Below are 20,338 nucleotides of genomic sequence, written 5' to 3' on the forward strand. Positions count from 1 at the left end.
AGCATCTCAATGTTTGTTCCTGCCATTGTAGTTTATTTTGAAAGGATTTTAAAGTGAAAACTATGGTCACGGGTGAGCTCAGCATCCCCTCCGCGTTCAGCCGTTGGATCGGTACAAATTAAGAAACAGAGAGGGATATTAAAAAAGGAGAAGAGGAGACTCGGTTAATGTGTCTTTGAGTGTAAAACACACAGCAGCCCTTATTAAAGGGAAAGGAGATCATTCTGAGCAGCTGCAGCGTTCACACTGCTGCTCAACTAACTTCTTAGGCAGTTTTCAAAAATTCAAAGCGTCTTTAAATGATCCATATTTGAATAAAAAGTGTGACTGTTGTTTTGATAAGTGGCTGTTTTTTTCCCCCCTTCTACCACCTGGTTGAATCACACAGCATCAGGCATCATCCCAACCACACACTGATTCCTTTAAGCAAAGACATGAAACAAAGTCCTGAATCATAAAACGCTTCCTACGATTATCCTCATCGATACGAGCGAGATAGTGTTCACATCAGTACCCTTTTCTCTCAAATGTGTACAATTTATTTAAGTTCAGATTCAGATGGCATCATGGCTTCATTCAGCTCAGCTCTGCGGTGAATATTCAGAAAAGAATCGAAGGATTATCAACAAATTTGTAGTTTTTTTTCTTTACGCATCCATAATTTTTACGAATGTTTTTTTTTTTGCACAGTTACTTTCTAGTCTGCTATTGTGACAAAACGTTTCCCCTCTCTGGATCAATAAGGTATTTATCTATTTTTTTGCTGTTTACTGAATGTAATGTGGTCAAGGACACAAATGAACATATACCAGTCAAATATATATTAAGGGTATTAAATTATGAATATGAAAAGGTATTTTAGGCCAAGCTAAAACAAACAAACTAAATAATTGTACAGGAATTATTCATTAAATAATAAAAAAAAGAGGAGTATAAGTGAAACAACTGCAGTAGTAGGTAGTTGTTTAATGACCTAATTTAGTTGTTTTGTAAAAAACAAACCAAAAATATGAATATAAATTAATAATAATGAAGAAAAAAATCCTCTGCTTTTGTCTTCACTGGCCTCAACTTACTCATATTTTATTTTTCTGAGAACACTAAATGGTCACTAATACTAAATGTGAGGTTTGTAAATAAATCCCCAAAGACCTGTCTGCATGACACCGCTAAAGTCCCCTGACTTTTGTATTATTTTCAAAGTTTGTATTCGAAACACGCTGTCACTTTAAATACAAAGTCCAATAAAATAAAATACTTGCTTAAACAGACTTCTTAGTAGCTTCAGTTAATCAAAGTATTTTTCAGTGTTCAACATCTTTCCCTGCAGAGAAAAACGTGCTTCTTCAGCTCCAATTAGACTAAATCAGAGTTTGAGAGCTCCTACTGACGGTAAACTGTCTGCCGCCTCTCCTTTTCTCAGCATTTTGATTTTCCTGCTAATGTCGCAAATTCCTTCAGTACGTAAGTTTTAATTCCCGGCGTCAGACTGAACAGTGCCGACACCCTCCTTCACACATTTTAATAATCGATAACAACTTTTATATTCCCATCTGGATTTTTCTTTGCACTTTTTAATTGGTTTTGCTAACAAGCTGCAGCTACGAGAACTCGTTCTTTCTTTCTTTTATCTCGCACTGTCAACAATAACCATGTCCTAGCGATGCACTGGGTCTCGTTTCTCATTGGTCGTAGGTCATAAAACTTGTTACTTCTGAGTAATGAGTGATAGATTCTGTTTAGACTGATGTGAAACGTAACAGACAGCTTGGAGAAGAGCAAAGGAGTCTGCGGTTTAACAGCCTTCCTGTTTCACAGATTTGCACTGGCTTCTAAAAATAAGAAATAAATTGCGTTCGCGATCAATTGATTGGGACAGCCTGGTGGTTTTTGAAGTGATGGTCTGTCAAATAGTTATCAGGGGATAATACCTCATCAGCCGTGAAATCAGAGGAAAGAAAAAATGACAGAAGTCTTCCTCCAGGCTAGGCTAACAGCTAGCATAACCCAGGCACCGTTTATATTGTTTTTCCAGGCTTATAAAAGCCTGTTTTCTCAAAAAACAATGTACTGATGTGAAAGAACTCTTCATTAGTTAATTTTAAACTTCTACACTTTTCTATGACATTGTTTGTTTAGTTCGTTGCTGTTTTCCTCCACCGAACGGCGGCCATGTTGGAACGGGAATGTTGGTCTCCTGACTGGTGAAAAGTTTACTCAACTCCTGGTGGACTGAAAGGTTGCTGTCAGAGGTTATATATAAACTAATATAGCGCTCTTTCACACCTGTTTGACATTTTAGAGATACAGCAGTCTTAGACAGCAGAAAATTATAGAAAAGGGCCCCTGGTTTGGCTATTCGTTAGCCTAGCCAGTAGGAAGACTTTTACCCTTTTTCTTCATACTCCATGCTCATAAAATACCAACTATCTGACAGAACAACACTGAAACAAATCACCAAACCATCTCTTTAACATGTTTTTACTCCTTATTTTAAGGGACAGCTGGCAACTCTAACTTCTACATTGGCTATTCCGTCTTTATTACCATGACTGCATACGGCCCGTAACTCAGCGACAAAATGGCTGACACGTGCTTAAAAAACTAAACGAAACACATCGCTCCAGTCTAAGCATGTCTTTACTGGGTCTCTTCATCCAAGAATTCGATATAAGCTCCACTGGCTGCTCAACTCTGCTGATTGCTTTCAAAGAGATCTATGATCCGTCTGATATCCCACACTTTAGTCTGTGATATAAGAAGGACCGCTCAGCACTCAGCTCCTGGCTCTCTTACCTCTAACTACAAATCTCTGCTGGATGCCCCGTGGTCACATCTAAAACTAGAAGGTGACAGAGCCTCCGAGCCTCCGAGCCTTCATCGTGACTGCTCTATGATTGTTGAAGCCCTTGCGGTTTAAATAATAAACGCAGTTCGTCTGTTTTCCAAGCACGTATGTAAGAGTGATGGTTATCTCTGAGATGAAGACCTACTCCTGTTTATTGGCCTTCCAGCTAAACCATCCTTCAGCCCGTTTTTCTATCACCAAATCTGAACGTGTACTTTATTTTTTTACTTTATTTTGCAGCACTTTGGTCAGCTTGAGCTCCAGAGTTTTGGCATGAACAAAATCATTCAAATATTGCTTTATGTTTCCAGCAGTTTGCCATCTAAAAAGATTAAAAATTAAATCAAAGCTCTAACATTCCTTTTGCCCGCTGCCTTTTAAGCCAGAGCTTTAAACTAAGTTCATCTTATGTTGAAACAGGATGGTGTTGGAGCCATTTCGCTCAAACCTTGAATATAACATTATGCAGTCTCTTGTTGTATTACAAGATGTCACACTCAGATTATGTGCTGTGAATAAGTCTCAGCCACTACCACTTCGAGTTTTAGCTCAATTTCTGTAAAACCTACTGAGTTAAAGTCATTTTTGATTCGATTAGCTGTGGCAGCCATGTTGAATTAGACGGACTCCAAAAGTTAATCAGTTGTAGAGGTACTCCACACTCTCAGATATCTTTCTGAAAGTTTTATTAAAATCCAAAGATCTTTTGCGAACAAACCGGCTACAACAATTTAAGTTTTAAGCAAAGACCTCACACCATGAGTAGCACTTGGAACATGTGTTGGGGATCATCTGCAGCAACTACCACACCAGATTTATGGAACCGGGTTTACTGTATCTCTGGAAACAATCGCTCATAGTGCACAACAAAGGTTGTAAAGAACACGTGCGTGAGCTGGACACCATCATGTTTTGACTGTAACTCGTGTCACACAGTAGGGTGTGAGATGACTGTACTTTTATAGCACCTTTCTTGCCAACCAGGCCACTCGAAGCGCTTTACAACAATCATTCACCCATCCACACACATTTATACAGCACTGAATCTCTACAAAGCTGACCTGAATAAATCATTCAGTCTAATCAGTGTTTTAGATCTCATTCGTACACCAACGGGGCACACATCGGAGGCAACTAGGGGTTCAGTGTCTTGCCCAGGGACACTTTGACATGTGGCATACTGGTGGAATCGAACCTTCAACTCTCTCAGAGGACGACTGCTCTAACCACTGAGCCCCAGCCGCCCCAGTTAATGAATGCAGGTTTAAACAAGCCTACTTTAAAGACGCCTTTTGATGCAGGGTTCTGTGAAAAAGCTATGATCAACTAATATCCTCCCTGTTGTAGATAACCACTTGAATGACCTACATTAGAGAAATAATGTTTAAATCTGACCGGCTTGACAAGCTAACAGCTGGGTCCACTGGGACCAAGACTAAAGTGGATTGCTGTCTTCTTAAAACACCTCCAGTTCATACAAATACTATTTTATAAACACTGTAAATCTCACAGTAGTTTTTTTTTTCTTTTTCTGGAAGACATACGCTGAAACTTCTGCAGGAAGAGCCCCAGGCTGCACTGGAAATGTTCCAGCCAGATGCTGCTATTTGGACTTGCAAATAACCACAGAACTGTAAATAACCACGTAATGAGAAATCTACATCTATATAAAAGTTTAAATAAAATTATGTTCACATACTGTGTACCGACATAATGTTTTGGAAACGGGAGTAGTTTTAGGTTTTTGGTCTCTGCCTGTTTAAATTAGCCGTTAGCTGGTCAATCCGGTCAGATTTATCCCCGTTTCTCCAAACTACGGCCGTCCAAAGAGTTGTCTACAGTAGGTAAGAGATTACTGCTTCCCACTAAACCCCTTTTCTAAAGATCTGAACGATCTTTTTAATAGCGTTCTCAAACAGACCCCCTTGAAATATGTTTCTTGAAATAATCTACGTCTGGAAATGTTCAGGGCCGCAACATGTCTGAAAACAGCTTGAACAGCACTCGGGCCGAAACACAAAGGTGATTTGTTTCGCCATGAAGCATGCGTTTCATAATGCACCTGTAGGACTTTAAATTCGACATCTGCAGGAAGATAAATAAATAAATCCTATGAACAAGTTGAGTTGCATATGCTTTCGGTTGAAAACAATTCGTTAAAGCAAGTGGACAGAGAAAGCGGTTAAAAGGCCCTGCAGATTTAACTCGAGGACCAAGTCCTTCCGCACGCTCGGTTTACTACGAAAACCCAGGACTAATGCCTGCTGAACGTGGCGACGTGCCGCTGGGACTCTGTGAGGCCCCACAGCCTGTTTCCCTCTCGAAGGTTACACAATCAGAGCTGAGATCCTGCAAAGACTTGCAAGAAGACTGGCTGTTGCATAATCGAGTGAGAAACGGAGAGGCGGAGAGGCGGACAGGCGGAGGGTGGGGTGGGGAGGTGGGGAGTAATACAGGACTGCAATTAGAACCCTGCAGCGGCACTTTGGTGCTAAAAAAAGCCACTAAATATATTGCACGACCTTTGTGTTTCCTCACACACACACACACACACACACACACAGCTGTAATTTTAAAAGAAAACTAATGTAATAGAGCAGAATGAAACAAGTGCAAGGAAAAGTCCCTTTTAATGATTGGTTTTGGTTTAAGGCGCATATACAAGTCGCTGTCACGTTACCAGTGTGCTTCAGCATATATCTAGGTACGTTTCTGGCCGTCATTGTAATACATAATCAAGCTGGAAACGGCTCTTATTACAGGGTAGCCACGTATATACAGGCCGGCACCTGGAAGAATCCATTACCTCTCAAAGCAAGAGACCGAGGAGCACACGAGCAATTATACCTCTGGGAGCTGTCCATTACCCAGGCTATTTCAAATCATCATCCCCATCATGTTTTCACATGGCTCTGACTGGGAAAACTAAGGGGACTGATTAGTTTAAGAGAAAGGCTGCACGTTGACATTAAAAAAAAGAAGAAAAAGAGAAAAAAAAATTCTAACTCTTGTCTTCTGTTCACAGCTTACACCAAAATTACTTCAACCTTTTCTTCTGTTCCTCTTGAATACGACAGGTATTATCTGTCACTGCCAAACGACTGATCATCACAGACCAATTTCTTTTTTTAAAGGTAATGTACAGTCCTTCTACATTTGATAGAAAAAAAGGCATAAAGTGCCTTGACAAAAGTATTCATAGTCCTGGACCTTTTCCACATTTTCTCATGTTACAACCACCAACTTTGACGTATTTTACTAGGCTTTATGTGGTGACCAGCACAAGGTGGTATAGTTGTGAAGTGGAATGAAAGGAACACATGTTCAAAGTTTTAGCTCAATATCTGTGATTAAGGTGACTAACCTGAAGTCCACTTTTTCTTGCATTGTTACTCCTATAAGCTTGAGAGATGGGAGACATGTAAATAATAATATCTTTGAAAATAAAATTTCCATTTTCCATGCAAATAACTCCAATAATAACTTCAAATCTGGTCTTTTTTCAGGTCCTAAACTTATTCGAATATGACCTCAGGTGTACAACAGATTTCACCATATCATTGTTTATTAAACCAAAACAGACAAACAGAAGAAATTGAACGTGAAAAACTACGAACACCCCATGATCCAGCAGCTTGTAAAACCGACTTAAGCAGCAAAAACTCAAAGTAATCGTTTTCTGTATGACTTTATCAGTCTCTCACGTGGTTGTGGAGGAATTCTGGCCCACTCTTCTTTCCAACATTGCTACAAGTTTGGAGACATTTGTTTCTGCACTCGTCAGGTCCCACCCCAGTATTTCAGTCTGGTTGAGGTCAGGACTTTACTGGATCGTTCTTTCCTTTTCCTTGTAGATCAGCTGCTGTGTTTTGGATCACTGTCCTGTTTCCTGACCCGGTTTGGTCCAGGCTTCAGCTATCAGACAGACGGTCTCATATTTGACTGAACCCTTTGGTCTACAGAGGAGTTCATGGTCGACTCAATGAAAAACAAGCCCCAACCATCAGCGCTCCCCTAGTGGGTAGGAGGTGTTTGTGCTGATGCGCTGTCTGGTTTTCACCAAACATGGCGCTGTGCATTATGGGTAAACAGCTCTACTTTGGTCTCATCCGTCCAAAGGACATCGTTCCTAAGGTCTTATGGTTCATTCAGATGAAACTTTATAAACTCAGGTTGTGCTTCAATGTTCTATAAAAAGAGAAGATGTTTTCTCTGCAACCTGTCCAAACATCTACACTTGTTCAGTCTTTATCTAATTGTCATGACCTTTGACCTTTACCCTTCTAACTGAGGCCTGTAGAGTCTGAGATTGAGGTCTTGGGTTATTTTTGTTATTTCCCTGAGCATTGTGATGGTGTAGATTCGTAGTCATCCAGGACATGGCAAATCCAAAAAGTTTTGAGAAAACAAAGCAACCGGACTTCTTCTCTGTAGTTGGAGGCGTTAATTGGCTGTGGAAGCCATCTTGAATTGGGTTGACTCCAAAAGTTAACGACTTGTGGATGTATGTCTAACAATTACTTTTTGAGAGTTTCTTTAAAATCTGCCCAGTGGTTAATCGGGTGTTTTGCTAAGAGGCAGACAAACGAAGACAAACACAGGCAATAAACAAAAAAACCTTGTCAACAGTCTTTCACCTTTCATGTGAGTGAGAAGTAGCTGAAAATGAGAAACATGTAAGGTTGCAGAGGCCCAGTGAGTCCAGACCTCAACCCGACTGAGAACACTGTGGCGGGACCATATGAATAAACACTGTATCTGTGTACGTCAATGTGTGGGCCCAAATTCCTCCACAACAAACTGATAAGGTCAAACAGAAGATGATCTCATCAGGTTACGGCTGTAAAAGTGGTTCAACAAGCATCTGAAACACACAGCGTAGGTAAAGGTTTACAGACTGCTTCTGCGTTTCGGTTTAGCTTTTAGTTCTTTGGTTTGGTCATATGTCGTGTATTGCTTTTCATCACGCATTGTATTGACAAAGTTTGGGACTTAGTAAGGATCTTCATCTCATTATAATATTCTGACTGCAGAAGCAAAACCAAAACAACATAATGCGGAGGGATTTCACACCACTAATATTGTTCGGCTGGAATGAGACTTCCTCAAAAACAGGGTCTGTTTATAGACCGATGACTGACAAAACAGATAAATGTGAGGAGTGGAGGAAACAATGTCATGCAAATAACTTCCCTCTTCTTCCCAGCATGCTAATACATCAATATGTCCTTGCCTAATTGTCCCACGAAGGCACAAACTCTAACAATGATCTTTAGAGAATGGACTATTTTCTCCTTTCTTATTGAGCAGAGGTATGTGTGTGGGGATTTAAGAGTCAGAGCTGAGTGCCTTCACTAATACAGCGGTCAATAACATGAGTGAAGCACAAAAACAAAGCAGAAAGGGTTCTGTTAGTTTTGTTGTTTTACCGTTGAACGCACTTCCTGTGACTTCTCAGCACAGCGAGTCATTCTTATTACTTCACCGACTTCAGTCATCATATTTGTCTTTATTCACCCATACAAAACGTCCTCAAAGAAGCAGAAATATCTCATCTGTTGTTGTCTGAAAGGGAAAGTCAGGTCTTTTAAAGTGGAGTTCTGTGGAGAGATTATGCACAGTCAGTGTGTTACCTGCAGTAGATAGCCATCTGAACTGGGGATGGGCAGTGATTCTCGAATATTTGGAGTCGAGTTAAGATGGGGAATTTGGAAGAATTAATGCAACTTTTTTTCTTACACCGGCACCTGGTAGTGACATGTTGTTTTCTAACTGTGCTTTTCCAGCGTGGGTACTTTTATTTTGTACCCAAGCTACCCCCCCTACAAGATACATAAACTCTGCACAGAACCCGCACTTCAAAAACATCTGAACCTTTTATATAAATTCAAATATTGGATTGAGGATGAGTCAGAGCAACAAATAAAAGCATGAACCATGACAATATTTTAGAAAATCATAAGTCACAAAAGTGAAAAAAAAAACCATTAATTCAGAAGACTTTCAAATTATCCTCTTTACAGATCTGAACGGACAGTCTAATGTAAAAAGTGATTTTTTTTTTTTCTTTCTTGGATTCAAAATATCTTTTTGAACAATTTCACAGACCCTGATTAGCTTGTTTACTTTCCAGCAAAGTGGCTAAAATAAAGGTATTTTCTTTTGAAGTCACCTTTTATACCTAGTTGATGTGACCGAAGGAAGGAGTCCTCATGAAACTTGGTTAAAGCGTTTTGAAGCAGTGGTTGTGACACAACACTTCTGCTCTGATTGGTAAATTATGCAGTGAGCCTTGGTTTTTTTTTATTTCTGCTCAGAGTAACTTTCAGAAGAAAAACAGGCTCACAGTAAACAGGAAACACAAACAACAATGTGCCAATTTGCTATTTCACGCTGTCTCTCATGCTTCAACTGTTTCTTAGTGAACTGTTTTCTTGGCGACTTCCCACACTCTTATCTGTGTGTGACTTGCAGCCTGAAAACGCTGAGAAATAGCTCCAGACTACCACTCCCTTTAAAACCCAAACAAGATTGCTGGTGGGTACAGAACAAACTGCAAAGTCACCATTAGTCCTTGAATATAGCATTTTTAATTAAAGTCTTGGCATTCTTTAACTAAAGCCACATCGCCGGCTGCCTTTCGTGTCAGAGTTATAACTGAGATCATCTTGCGTTCAGAAAATGACACTTATAATGAAAATTATGTCGTGCGCAATCTCACACGTCACACGCGATCTGTTTGTGCTTGGAGTATGTGTTGTGAACAATTCTCAGCTGCCGCCACACCAAATTTTAGCTCAACATCTGTAAAACTGACTGGGTTATTGCCGTTTTTGTGCTGGCTAAGGTCAATTAGCTGTAGCTGCCATCTTGAATCAGGCTGGCTTCAAAAGTTAATCAGCTGTAGATGTCCATCCAGTGGTTACCTTCTGAGAGTTTCGTTAAAATCCATCCAGTGGTTCATGAGTTATTCTGCTAACGGACAGACAAACAAGCCTTTGCCCGCCTTTCATCGGGCAATAAGAATAATGAGAGCCATGAAAGTGTTTCAACTTAATCTTAATGATACGCTAACCCCACCTAATTTAAACACAAGAGAACAAAGCAAACCTCTCCTAACTCTACATCATAATCACATCTGGTACAGCAGCTTGCTCGTCCCTATCTGCGGTTGTCCCAGCCCCACGTCCTTCTGTGTTTAGGTTCCATCCCTCAGACAGACTCCGGTTCGGAGGGGAGAAGCCGAATTCAAACAAACCTAGTCGGGAATCTAAAGAGGCGTATCATGGCGAAGCACGGCTCAATTTGACAGAAAGCCCTCATGACACGCCGCTGCACAAGCGCGCAGCCTGAGCCGTTTATCTGCACGGAGCACGTGCGTCTGTCCACTATTGTTTGGCTCCTTTGTTTTAGCTCGGGGTTTGCTCTGCTCGGTTTAACCCTCCAGCCGTGTAGCTGCGGCGGAGGCCAGTTACGTAACAAAACACGGAGCGCGCTATTGCGCTCTGGTCTGAGCAGGGGAGAACATGGCAGGGATGTGAGGAGACGAGAAACGACCAAACGGTGCACTGTATCAGCAAGCCAGAGGGTGCTGTTCTTGTCAAGAGAGTTAAGGTCAAAGGTCAACACGTGTTACTGACATGTAAACAATGCTGCGTAAAATGGGACGTCTAATTGTGATCACTTTCACTTTTAATTCAGTTTCTTGGCTCTAACATCATACACAAACATTTTATGTCACCTTATAAAAGACAGGCGATCATGTGTGTGTGTTTGTTTGTCTGTTAGCAAAATATCCCATGAACCAGAAGACAGATTTGAATGGGATTCCCAGAAAGTAATCATTGGATGCACATCTACAGCTGTTTAGCTTTCGGAGTCAACAGTATTCAACATGGTTGTCACAGCTAATCGGACTTAGGTAACCATAAAGTGGCTATAACTTAGCCAATTTTACAAATATTGAGCTAAAATTCAGTATGGTAGCAGCTAAGACTCATCCACAACACATACTTTGAGTATTAACAGATCACGTCTGCTTAAAGCTTGGGACTTTATGAACAAATAAAATCGAACTGAAAATGAACTCCCCTTATATCCTGAAAGCAGAAGCTGCTCGTCTTTTATTCTGAAGAGGGTCTCTGAGGGCGCGTTTGACAGGCAGCTGCACAAAGAGACCAATGTTACCCGTCTTTCTCAAAGGAAGGTTCCTATTACTCAAAATTAGACTGAAATCTACCTAACGACAGCTGAAAAGATTGACTGTTTAGGATCCAGCAATGATTTCGTAATTAGTTATTGATCTGGGAAGTCTGAGACTGTAAAGCAGCTGTGTCTCACTTTGTGCTTTTTGGATAATGGCGTGTCTTTTGTGCTGGTGCTTCGTATTCTCCGAGCATGAATTACCCAAAGGATCAGAACAATTAGCCTGATTTGTGTCTTCTGAGCTCATGGCGGAGAGCCGCTGTGATGACTAAAGGTTAGCCTGTCTGCATCTATCACTAAGGGATTTTTTTTTTTGCCAAAAACAGCTCCACGATTTAGTCGCCAGCTCAACCTCCTCTTTAAGCTGCCTCTAGCCGTTCGCAAACGCACCAATTGAGCCGGCGACACTCCGCGACGATGCAAGCTTGCATTAATGAAGCTGGAATCACAGAATCTTAGAAGGCACGGCGGATAATTCAGCAGCGTTGACGTCAAGCGCGACGCGTCTTTTATGGAACATTTAACTCTAAATCCTGTGGCCAACTGGTCACACAAACCATTAGTCGTCACTACATCGTGTCTAATGGTCACACTCTCGAGCTGCGATGCCGGCTTCCCCTCACACATACTGTCTGTTTCAGCTCTGTGACTACCTTGTTTAGTGGCTCGTAGGCATAACAGCAGAGGGTTGACTTCATCTCGATGCGGCTTCGGTTGTTTCACACAGCACGTTGAGGCAGGGAGGCATTTCAGGCCAGCTTGTAAGTGTTTTGTCAAAGCGGCTGATGTGTGAACGCTGATCCGGCTTGTTTAATTCGCCCGGAAAAAACAAAGACATTTGTCTAATATACAGCAGAAAAATGCATGGTGACTGGATGATCCTTAAGAGTACGCTTACCTCAAAGCCATGTGGACAATACTGATCAAACCAACACTGTCTTAAAACCATAAACACCACTGAGCCTAACAGGCTGGTCTTGCTTTGGTCTTCACCGTGTATTAAACCAGCATGCAGGGCTTTGCGGTGAGTGAAACCTACCATTTAAATGAAGTGGGGAGTGGTGTGTCCGTTCCCCCTTTTGGGTTTTTCTTAATCCACAAATACAAGTCAACAACTGCTAAATGTTGCATTTACCTGTTCTGCCAGCTTCTAACCAACATTCCTTCTAAAGGCTCATCATTAAAAAAAAACTGTACTGAAGGAAAACCATTCATAGCAATTCACGTACACAGTTTTTTTTCTTTTAAAATCGAAACTCTTTCCTTTGGAAGGCTATCAGTGTTTACAGTAACATTAGCAGAAATGTGTTTTTCATTGACTTTGAGAAAATTCCCACCTCAAGCCAAGATCAAACTGTGTCAGTTCTACATTTTAACCATGTTCCCAAACACAAAATTGTGCCAGCTCACTGAACTGTGTATAGAAGACTATTTACTTGTGACAAACACATTTTTAAAGTTTTTAAATCACAGTGGGTTCACATTTAGACCAAATCCCATTTGCTACTGTTAACCCTTCCCATACCACTAAGCCCAGGCCTACACTTACTCTTTGGCCTTTAATTTAAAACTACTAAAATGTAGCAGTTACAATATTAGCTAGTGACATGGGACACTCGTTCAAAAAGCAAAACGCCAGCAGTTGTCAATAAGCTTTTTCACAAAACACTTTAAGCCGGGACTTAGATGCCTTCTGGCCACTTTGGTGTGATTTGTGAATGGGCCAACCCACTCATGATGCTGTTTTGTGCTGCAAAGCGAAGTAGTAAAAGGTACGCCAGTTTTGCTGCTCAATAAAGCGATGAAGTGATGACATATGGTCTGTGCGCCCATTTAACCACAAAGAGAATCGATAAACTGAGTTAATTCATCATATTTTGACTATGATGAGGGAGACGTCTGTCTGTCGCACGTTTTACGTGTTGCGCTCCACGCCTCTTTCGGTTCTGCGACATTCGCTCCGTTCCTGATGTCTAAGCAGGATGTTTATCTGGGATTTATGAACGGTCAGGTGCAGCAGAAAGACGGGGCCCTTTTGTGGAACTGTTTTGCGAAAGCGCCTGAAGCCAGCAGTTCCAGATATAGGATGAAGAGGAGCATGAGCTGACCCCCATTTCACCCTCAGCTCCATTACTACCTCCATCACTGGCTCAGAGGCGTGTCAGACAGGGATCAACTTCAGCCCTCCATTTTGTCTTGGTCATTTCATACATGGCACCAGAGCAGAATAAAGGTGTCACGGGCCTGGCCTAAAAGTGACAAATAATACAAATATCTCCCAGAAATCTCGTTTGGTCACCTAGTTGCTGAGAGAACAAATGATTCCTATCCACATATTCCCTTTTTTAAGCCTAATATCACACTGCACACTGTTAATATCGACAAAGTATGTTGAATTCCTCAAATTTCCTGTGCACTCAGTGGCTAAAACTCCACATCAACCATTCACATGCCAAGTATTCAGCACAGACATCTGATTAGAGTCTGAAAAGTGTTTGTGAAGCACTTTTCTTGTTGTGATCACAGCTCATACTTTCATCTGATCTGTGACACTTGTAGGCAACCTTCAAAATCTGTCTGCAGCGTGAAAGTCGGGCTGACAGTTGTGTGGCGTTACCTCCCTGGAGCATGATCCAGTCCTCATTAGTCCATGGCCCCTGTGCCGAAAGAGCACGTTATCATGCATGATCCTATTAAGCACAGGTTCAAGACTCCCTTTTAGATCTAGCCAAAACCTGGAATCATGTTTGTGGCGTAAAACGGCCAGATGAATGCCACTCGGGCCGTGCCGCCAAATGCCACGTGACAAAATGTCTGATCGCCGGAGCGCCGCATCTCCGCTCGCCTCAATTGCGATGAGCGCCCCACCGATCCTCCCAGATAATAACAGTTGGAGTTCAACGCGGTGAACAAGCGAGGACAGGCAGTCGTACGCGGAGCAAGGCTGGAGGGGGGGGGGGATTTCCGCTTTTGTCAGGCTGGTGAACACTCAGCCGTGACCGTCTGGCTCAGCTACAGCAGCTCCTCCGCAGAGAGGAACGCCGTTTGCCCGTGGGCTCCGGCTGTCTGTCTGAAACATTAAAGCCGCTGTCATCTCTTCGCTCCTTGCTTTCCAACCACGAGATGATTTGTCTCACAGTCGGGTGATCAATCCAAATAAGTGGTCCCTGACTTTGACTGATATATCAGCCTATGACAGCTTATGGCTTCTTTTTTTCCCCCACAGTTGATAATTGCAGAAGGAGCGTGACTGTAGAGATGAATGTACAGCTGTCACCGAGCGCAGATTTGGAAGAAAACTGCTGTGAGGCATTTTCTAAACAGCATATTTGCTCCAAGGGCATATTAATCCCATGAGTCCAATGCTGTGTAAACATACTGCTTTGTTATTTCAAGCAGATGTTTGTTTTGCTTTGTTATTTACAGACAGAGGGCCTGAAGCAGAAGCTCAATATTCCTCAACGAAGACGCACAAGCACATCAGTCTAGGTCCGCCATCTAGAAATGCCAAGCTGTGGCTTCTCGATTTGAACATCAAGGCTAAATAAATAAGTTATTTAGCTTTTTGTTTTCCTTTTCTTCCCCACAGTTGATACCAGAGACCTGGTTTCATCCACACTGAACGCTGCACCCGAGCTACCACAAATGTAGTCCCGGCTTTTCTTCCTGCACCATCACCATGAAAGACCACTTAATTCAATAATACCTGCCTAGTGACTAGTCCAGCATGTCTTGAACCCAGAATTTTGGACCAAACAATAAAAGGTCATCTTTCCACATGATGAGGTTTTGATTTTCACTCAAACGCAAAGCAATCCCATCGGCAGCTATGACATGTCTGGAAAAACCGGTCCTTCGCCACAAAGACTCTGTGGCTCCGGACACATTGGACCCCCTTCAGTTCACCTACCGTCCCAATAGATCAGTGGACGACGCAGTGGAACTAGTGCTTCATTCTAATTTTAATACCTTCAGGACAATGAAGCTGACTGCAAAGCTGGCAGACCTGGGAATACCAAAACACCTGGACGTAACTAGACCCTGGTGGTCTCACAGATAGACCACAGGTGGAGAGGATGGACATGAAGGCCGCTGTTGAACTGACGATAAACACAGGTACTCCACAAGGCTGTTGCCTTAGCCCAAAACTCTTCTCTCTGTGCACACATAACTGTGCCCCCACCCATGACAACGACAATAACAACCAACAATATTGTCAGCAGATATACAGATGACACAATCATCCGTGGCCTCATCAGAGGAGGGGACAGAGGAGACTGCAGGCTCTGGCCATCAAGGGGAACCGAGGTGGAGCACACTGACAACCACAAGTTCCTTGGCCTCCAGCTCACAGAGAACCTCAGTTGGGTGAAAAACACTGCTACAACAGTGAAACGAGCCCAGCAGAGACGCTGAAAAAGGCCTACAGAGGACTCATGGAAAGCATCCTCACCAGCGGAAGCACAGGCCTGTGAGCATCGGCACGCAAAAAGCCCGCTCCCACGGCAGCTTCTTCCCACCCACTGTCTGACTGGTGGCACAGGATGTTAAAGAGGGTGCACACCACTTCCCTGTACCCACACACACACCGGAACCACCCTGTTTTCCATTCACACTTTCACATATCTCAAAACATACACACACACACACCAACTCATCCATCAACCGAAACATATACTGGACACTCAACTACACTTAGACCACCATCACTACCACCTATGAAACACTGTTATCATGGCGCTGCAACACTCCTGGTACTCACCAGAAAGGGTTTTTCCTGCCATTTCTGCTTCGAATTCTCAAAAGACCCGAGCTGCACGTCCAGAAAATGCTGCCACCACAACCTTGCCACGGACGGGTTGTGCACCTTGGCGCTCTACGATGCGTAATGGGGAGCCTACTATATTCCAAATATGCACAGAAGATGTCACCAAGATCCCGATTTAGATTGTCATCCAGTGGGAATGTGGCCTGACCAGTCAAAGCCGACTTGGTGTTTGTGAAGACATGGCTTTAGAAGAACAGGAATGATAATTGTAGGTTTCAGACAAACAAATAAGTTGCTGAAGCAATTCACTATATGAAGAAAACAATGTTTCTTTTCTTTAAGACGCAAAAGATCTAAATAAAGCTTTCTGATAATGCACCAAAGGATAAAAATCCTGAACCTGTAAGTGGCCATATTTAAGCTACTTAACTCTACAACCAGTCGTGAGTTAATAGGTTGTAGAGTTAAAGACACAAACTGACTCATTAAAACGTCACAACGCCTTTTAATGACACAAACTGAGTCATTAAAGGTTGCGACGCCACTATAGTTGACAAGATATGCGGTCATAGTAGGCCCTGGGCTTTCCGAACCACACCTTGAGCACAACTAAACACAGCCATTGCGATAGCGCTCACACTGCAGGTAATGCAACTCGACTCGTCTGCCAAGAGCAGACACGAAGGGGAAGTGAGACACGAGAGGAAGTTTGTGAGGCAGCGAGAGCAGAAGTTAACTAACCTCAATTTGTCACCTGTACAACGCAGATGCGGCATGTGGATGTAGTGCACGTAGCGTGCAGGATTAAAAGGCAAAAACAAAACTAACACCTAGAGCCGAAAACTGACGGCGGACAGAGATTTCAGCCAAGTTACGCCACAGAGTCTTCCTGGAATTAACAAACACAGAGGAGTGCCGAGCGAGACACGTGGAATTTTCTCCCATGGTGGAGGCGAATCCTATGACATTTCATGGAATGCATTCCCGCAGCCTTCCCCGCTCAGGTATTTGGAAGCGGGCGGGAGTTTTGTTTTTTTTTCTCCCTCAAACTATGCGAAGGCAAACACGCAGCTCCTTACTCGGTACAAGCGTCGGAGTTCAAACAACACGAAATGAGTCACGGATTTCAACCGGCCGTCAAAACTCAACGCGCGCCACTTTCGCCGTGCAGACGGTTCGACCAAGTTGACAAGTCACACCAAGGGTGACCCCTGAGTGTTCCAGCGTGTGTGTGTGTGTGTGTGTGTGTTGGAGGGGGGGGACCTGCATGTAACTGGTATCAGTCAAATCCAGAGGTCATGTTGTTGCATGGCTGGAGGACAGTCAGAGCAGGAGGTTTTACAATAAATCTGTGCAGCTCAGGCGGAAGCCCACACTCATGTGTGAGTGCTTCATTCAAAGCGTGTGCAAAGCAGCGGCGATAAGAGTAAGTAATCACAGATATGACCTCTGACCTTCCTGTTTAAGTCAAACTGATATGGAAAGAGAGATTGAACAGTTGCAGAGTTAAACACCCCTTCCCCACTCCTTTCTATTTATTTTAGCCGACGGAGTGGATCCGGTTTCTGTTACTGGCCTTCGGTGTTTTGGGTAAAGTTGGGTAACAAGTAGAGCTTGCTGCATACAAGTATTCTGCTTAGGATGCAGAGTGATGTAATCCTCCATTTCCTCTGAGCCTTCCAGTGACCGTACCAGAATCCTGACACAGCCAGCAGGCCGAACGGCACCAGCTTCAAACAACGACGGACAAAAATCTTTAAGAAAGGATACAGTAGCAGTGCGAAGTCTGAACTGATCACCTTTTAATTGCCTGCTGTTACGAAAGGTGAGCGATAATGTGTGTTTGTTTGTCTGTCTGTTAGCAAGATATCTCGTGAACCACTTGATGGATTTTAATGGAACTGTCAAAAAACAATCGCTGAATGTACCTCTAAAACTGGTTAGATTTTGGAGTCAACTCAATTCAAGATGGACGCCACAACTGATCAAGCATAGCAACTGCAAAAACAGCGGTTACCCAGTCAGTTTTGCAGATATTGAGCTAAAATTTGGTGTGGTAGTCGTTGAGAGTCATCCCCAGCAGATACTCTGAGTGTTGACAGATCATGCAAGATCTTTGTTTAAAACTTTGGCCTTAGGTGTTGAAGGTTACCCTGTTCTGTCTGTTAGCAAAATATTTCAAGAATCACATGCCAGATTTTGATCACACTCTCAGAAGGTAATTATTACATATACATCTACAACTGATTAACTTCAGGGGTGAATGCAATTAAAAATGGCTGCCGCATCTAATCAACCATACAAAACCCAAAAATGGCTATAACTCACTCAAATCTACAGGTATTGGGGTCAGATTTGGAATGGCTTTAGCTGGGACTCATTTCCATTACATACTCCAAGCTCTATTAGATCATATAAGATCTTTGCTTAAAAATTAGTATGGATGGTGGGGAATATGCATTTGTTAAAAAAAAGTTAGTTTCATTTTTAAGAATTTTAGACAAATTCCATGTTTACGCCGGTGTGTTACTGTGCTCAGACTAACTAAAGTACTGGATGTTGTTGGGTGGAAGGGAACACTGAAGGTTTCCCATGTCATACTGTCCTGCAGTCCAAACTTCAGCGTAATTCTACCAGTTTAAATGTGTTCAACCTTAGTGCTTGACTTCATTACTCTAACCACACGAATAAACTTTAAAGGATTTGATACAAAATAAAGTTAAATTCGGCATATTTATTGCGCCTATTAAGTCATTTACTTACCAGAGTTTAAGCTAAATAGTAGTTTTTGTCACACAGCTTGCCTGGTTCGAGAACTGCACATTTCCGGTAGCAGCGCAGTGTAAATATTTACAAAAACTGAAACTTGAATTAATTTCAATCCTCTTCCAAGTGGTTAATTCATGCCGAATTAAAGAAAACCATCTCCTGATTGATAACAGCGCTAAAACCGCGTCCTAAATCGCGACTTATATAGCCAAAACGTAAATAAGCGTCAAGTTGCTAACTATTTGAACTGTGATTGGCGCCGCAGGGAGGCAGGGGGAAGGCAGCAGGGGAGTTGCTGGCGCTGAGGACGAAACTGTTAAAAGCACATGACAAACGCAGTGACACGGTCCGGGAAGAGTGCTGCATAAAGAAACTTACTAAATCTCTGTCGAGTCGAGCTGGGACTTGGAGTGTGGAGGGAAAAAAAACAAAAACAAACAAACAATGTAAACAAATGAATAAATGACGTTTCCGCAGCAGGTTTCTGAACGTCAGCTACGGCGCGTGAACAAGTCGACGTGGTCAACATGTTTACTATGTTCACCTCCGGACGTCGACACGAGCCCTCTGTAAACCGGTAGTAGCGTGTCCGCCGCGCGCGCTCGCGCTCGTGTGCGTGTGTGTTTATGCGTGTTTTGACGGGTTTCCTCAGCCGGACTGTGCACATACCCTTCTTCTCCGGTTAGTCTGTGTCAAATGCATCCACAGCTGAGTGTCAGTCTTCTCTCACTGATCAACAGGGTTCACTACAACAACGCCTCGTGTCCCTCCTGCTCACGGTTCGCCGCGGCCGCATCCACCTCAACTGGCTTCTTAGGAACCAAAAAAAAAAAAAAAAAAAGAAAGAAAGAAAAAGGAAAAAACAAAACGTATCCGTGCTTCCTGATTTGAGGTGCAGCGGGCGATGGTGGTGGTGGTGATGATGATGTTTGGGAGGGGTGGGGCGGAATGCAGCTTTTAGAAAATGTTCTCCGAAGCACGTCCGGGCATGAACGCATGACTCTGCAGACAGGGGGTCGGGAGGCTCTCACGCGCGCACAGTCAGTTTTTTTTTTTAATAAAGAGCAGCTGTGGCGGAAGGAACACCTGCAGGAAGCAGGAAGTAGGTGTGTGAACACGGAGCAGGTAACTTCTTGCTGCTCTCTCGGAGCCTCAGAAGGAAAACACTCCTGTTACCCGCTGCTGTAAACACATCAGCGTCCACGCCACTCACACACCCCCCACACAGCTTTTTTATGCTTTACATCAGGGGTGTCAAACCCAGTGACGCAAGGGGGCCAAAATTAAATATTTGGTCCTAGCCAAGGGCCAGTCACGATCAATATTTATAAAAAATTACGTAAATTAAGCTTAGTTTTATATGTATTATTTCAAATAATTCATACAGAAATATCAATGACCTTTTCCCAGTTACAGATTATACAGAATTTAGAGCAAACAGACTTTAATGAACACAAACAAATAGATCAAACTTCAAAAAGCCCATCATTAGCAGTCATTTCTTACGCCTCACTCAGCTTTTAAATGAATTTTTTTTAACATTAAAACAGATTTTAAAAAAGCCATCAACCAAAACCTGATCATACAGAAATTAAAACTATATATTGTTGGCTTCTAAGTCACTGTCAAGAAAAAACTTCACTAATTAGGCTGTTTTTTTTAAGCAAAATAAGAATCAGAGACTCGATCTGTCCCAGACTGGAGGGCCGGACCTGATGAAATCTAAACTTATCTTGGGGGCCGGATGA

General features: G+C 42.6%; 1 protein-coding gene across 4 annotated transcripts in view; it reads right to left on the reverse strand.

The window, feature by feature from the left end:
• The window catches only part of LOC108232283 (myelin basic protein), a 64,406-nt gene extending 44,843 nt beyond the window's left edge, over window positions 1-19,563 (reverse strand). Inside the window, exon 1 of one of the 4 annotated variants that reach the window (XM_025004576.2) lies at window positions 19,260-19,563. Coding sequence is in view for 2 of the 4 variants with exons in the window: in XM_025004574.2 (XP_024860342.2) it covers window positions 18,969-19,119 (151 nt within the window). In the remaining 2 variants the exon portion in view is untranslated. Of the gene's footprint in view, window positions 1-15,815; window positions 15,903-16,562; window positions 16,669-18,968; window positions 19,150-19,259 lie in introns of those variants that run through there. The other 3 variants (XM_025004574.2, XM_025004578.2, XM_025004575.2) reach the window with 3 other exon arrangements.
• Between the last annotated feature and the right edge of the window lie 775 nt (window positions 19,564-20,338).

The sequence above is a fragment of the Kryptolebias marmoratus genome, linkage group LG16, assembly GCF_001649575.2.
Source record: "Kryptolebias marmoratus isolate JLee-2015 linkage group LG16, ASM164957v2, whole genome shotgun sequence".
NCBI classification, from domain to species: domain Eukaryota; kingdom Metazoa; phylum Chordata; class Actinopteri; order Cyprinodontiformes; family Rivulidae; genus Kryptolebias; species Kryptolebias marmoratus.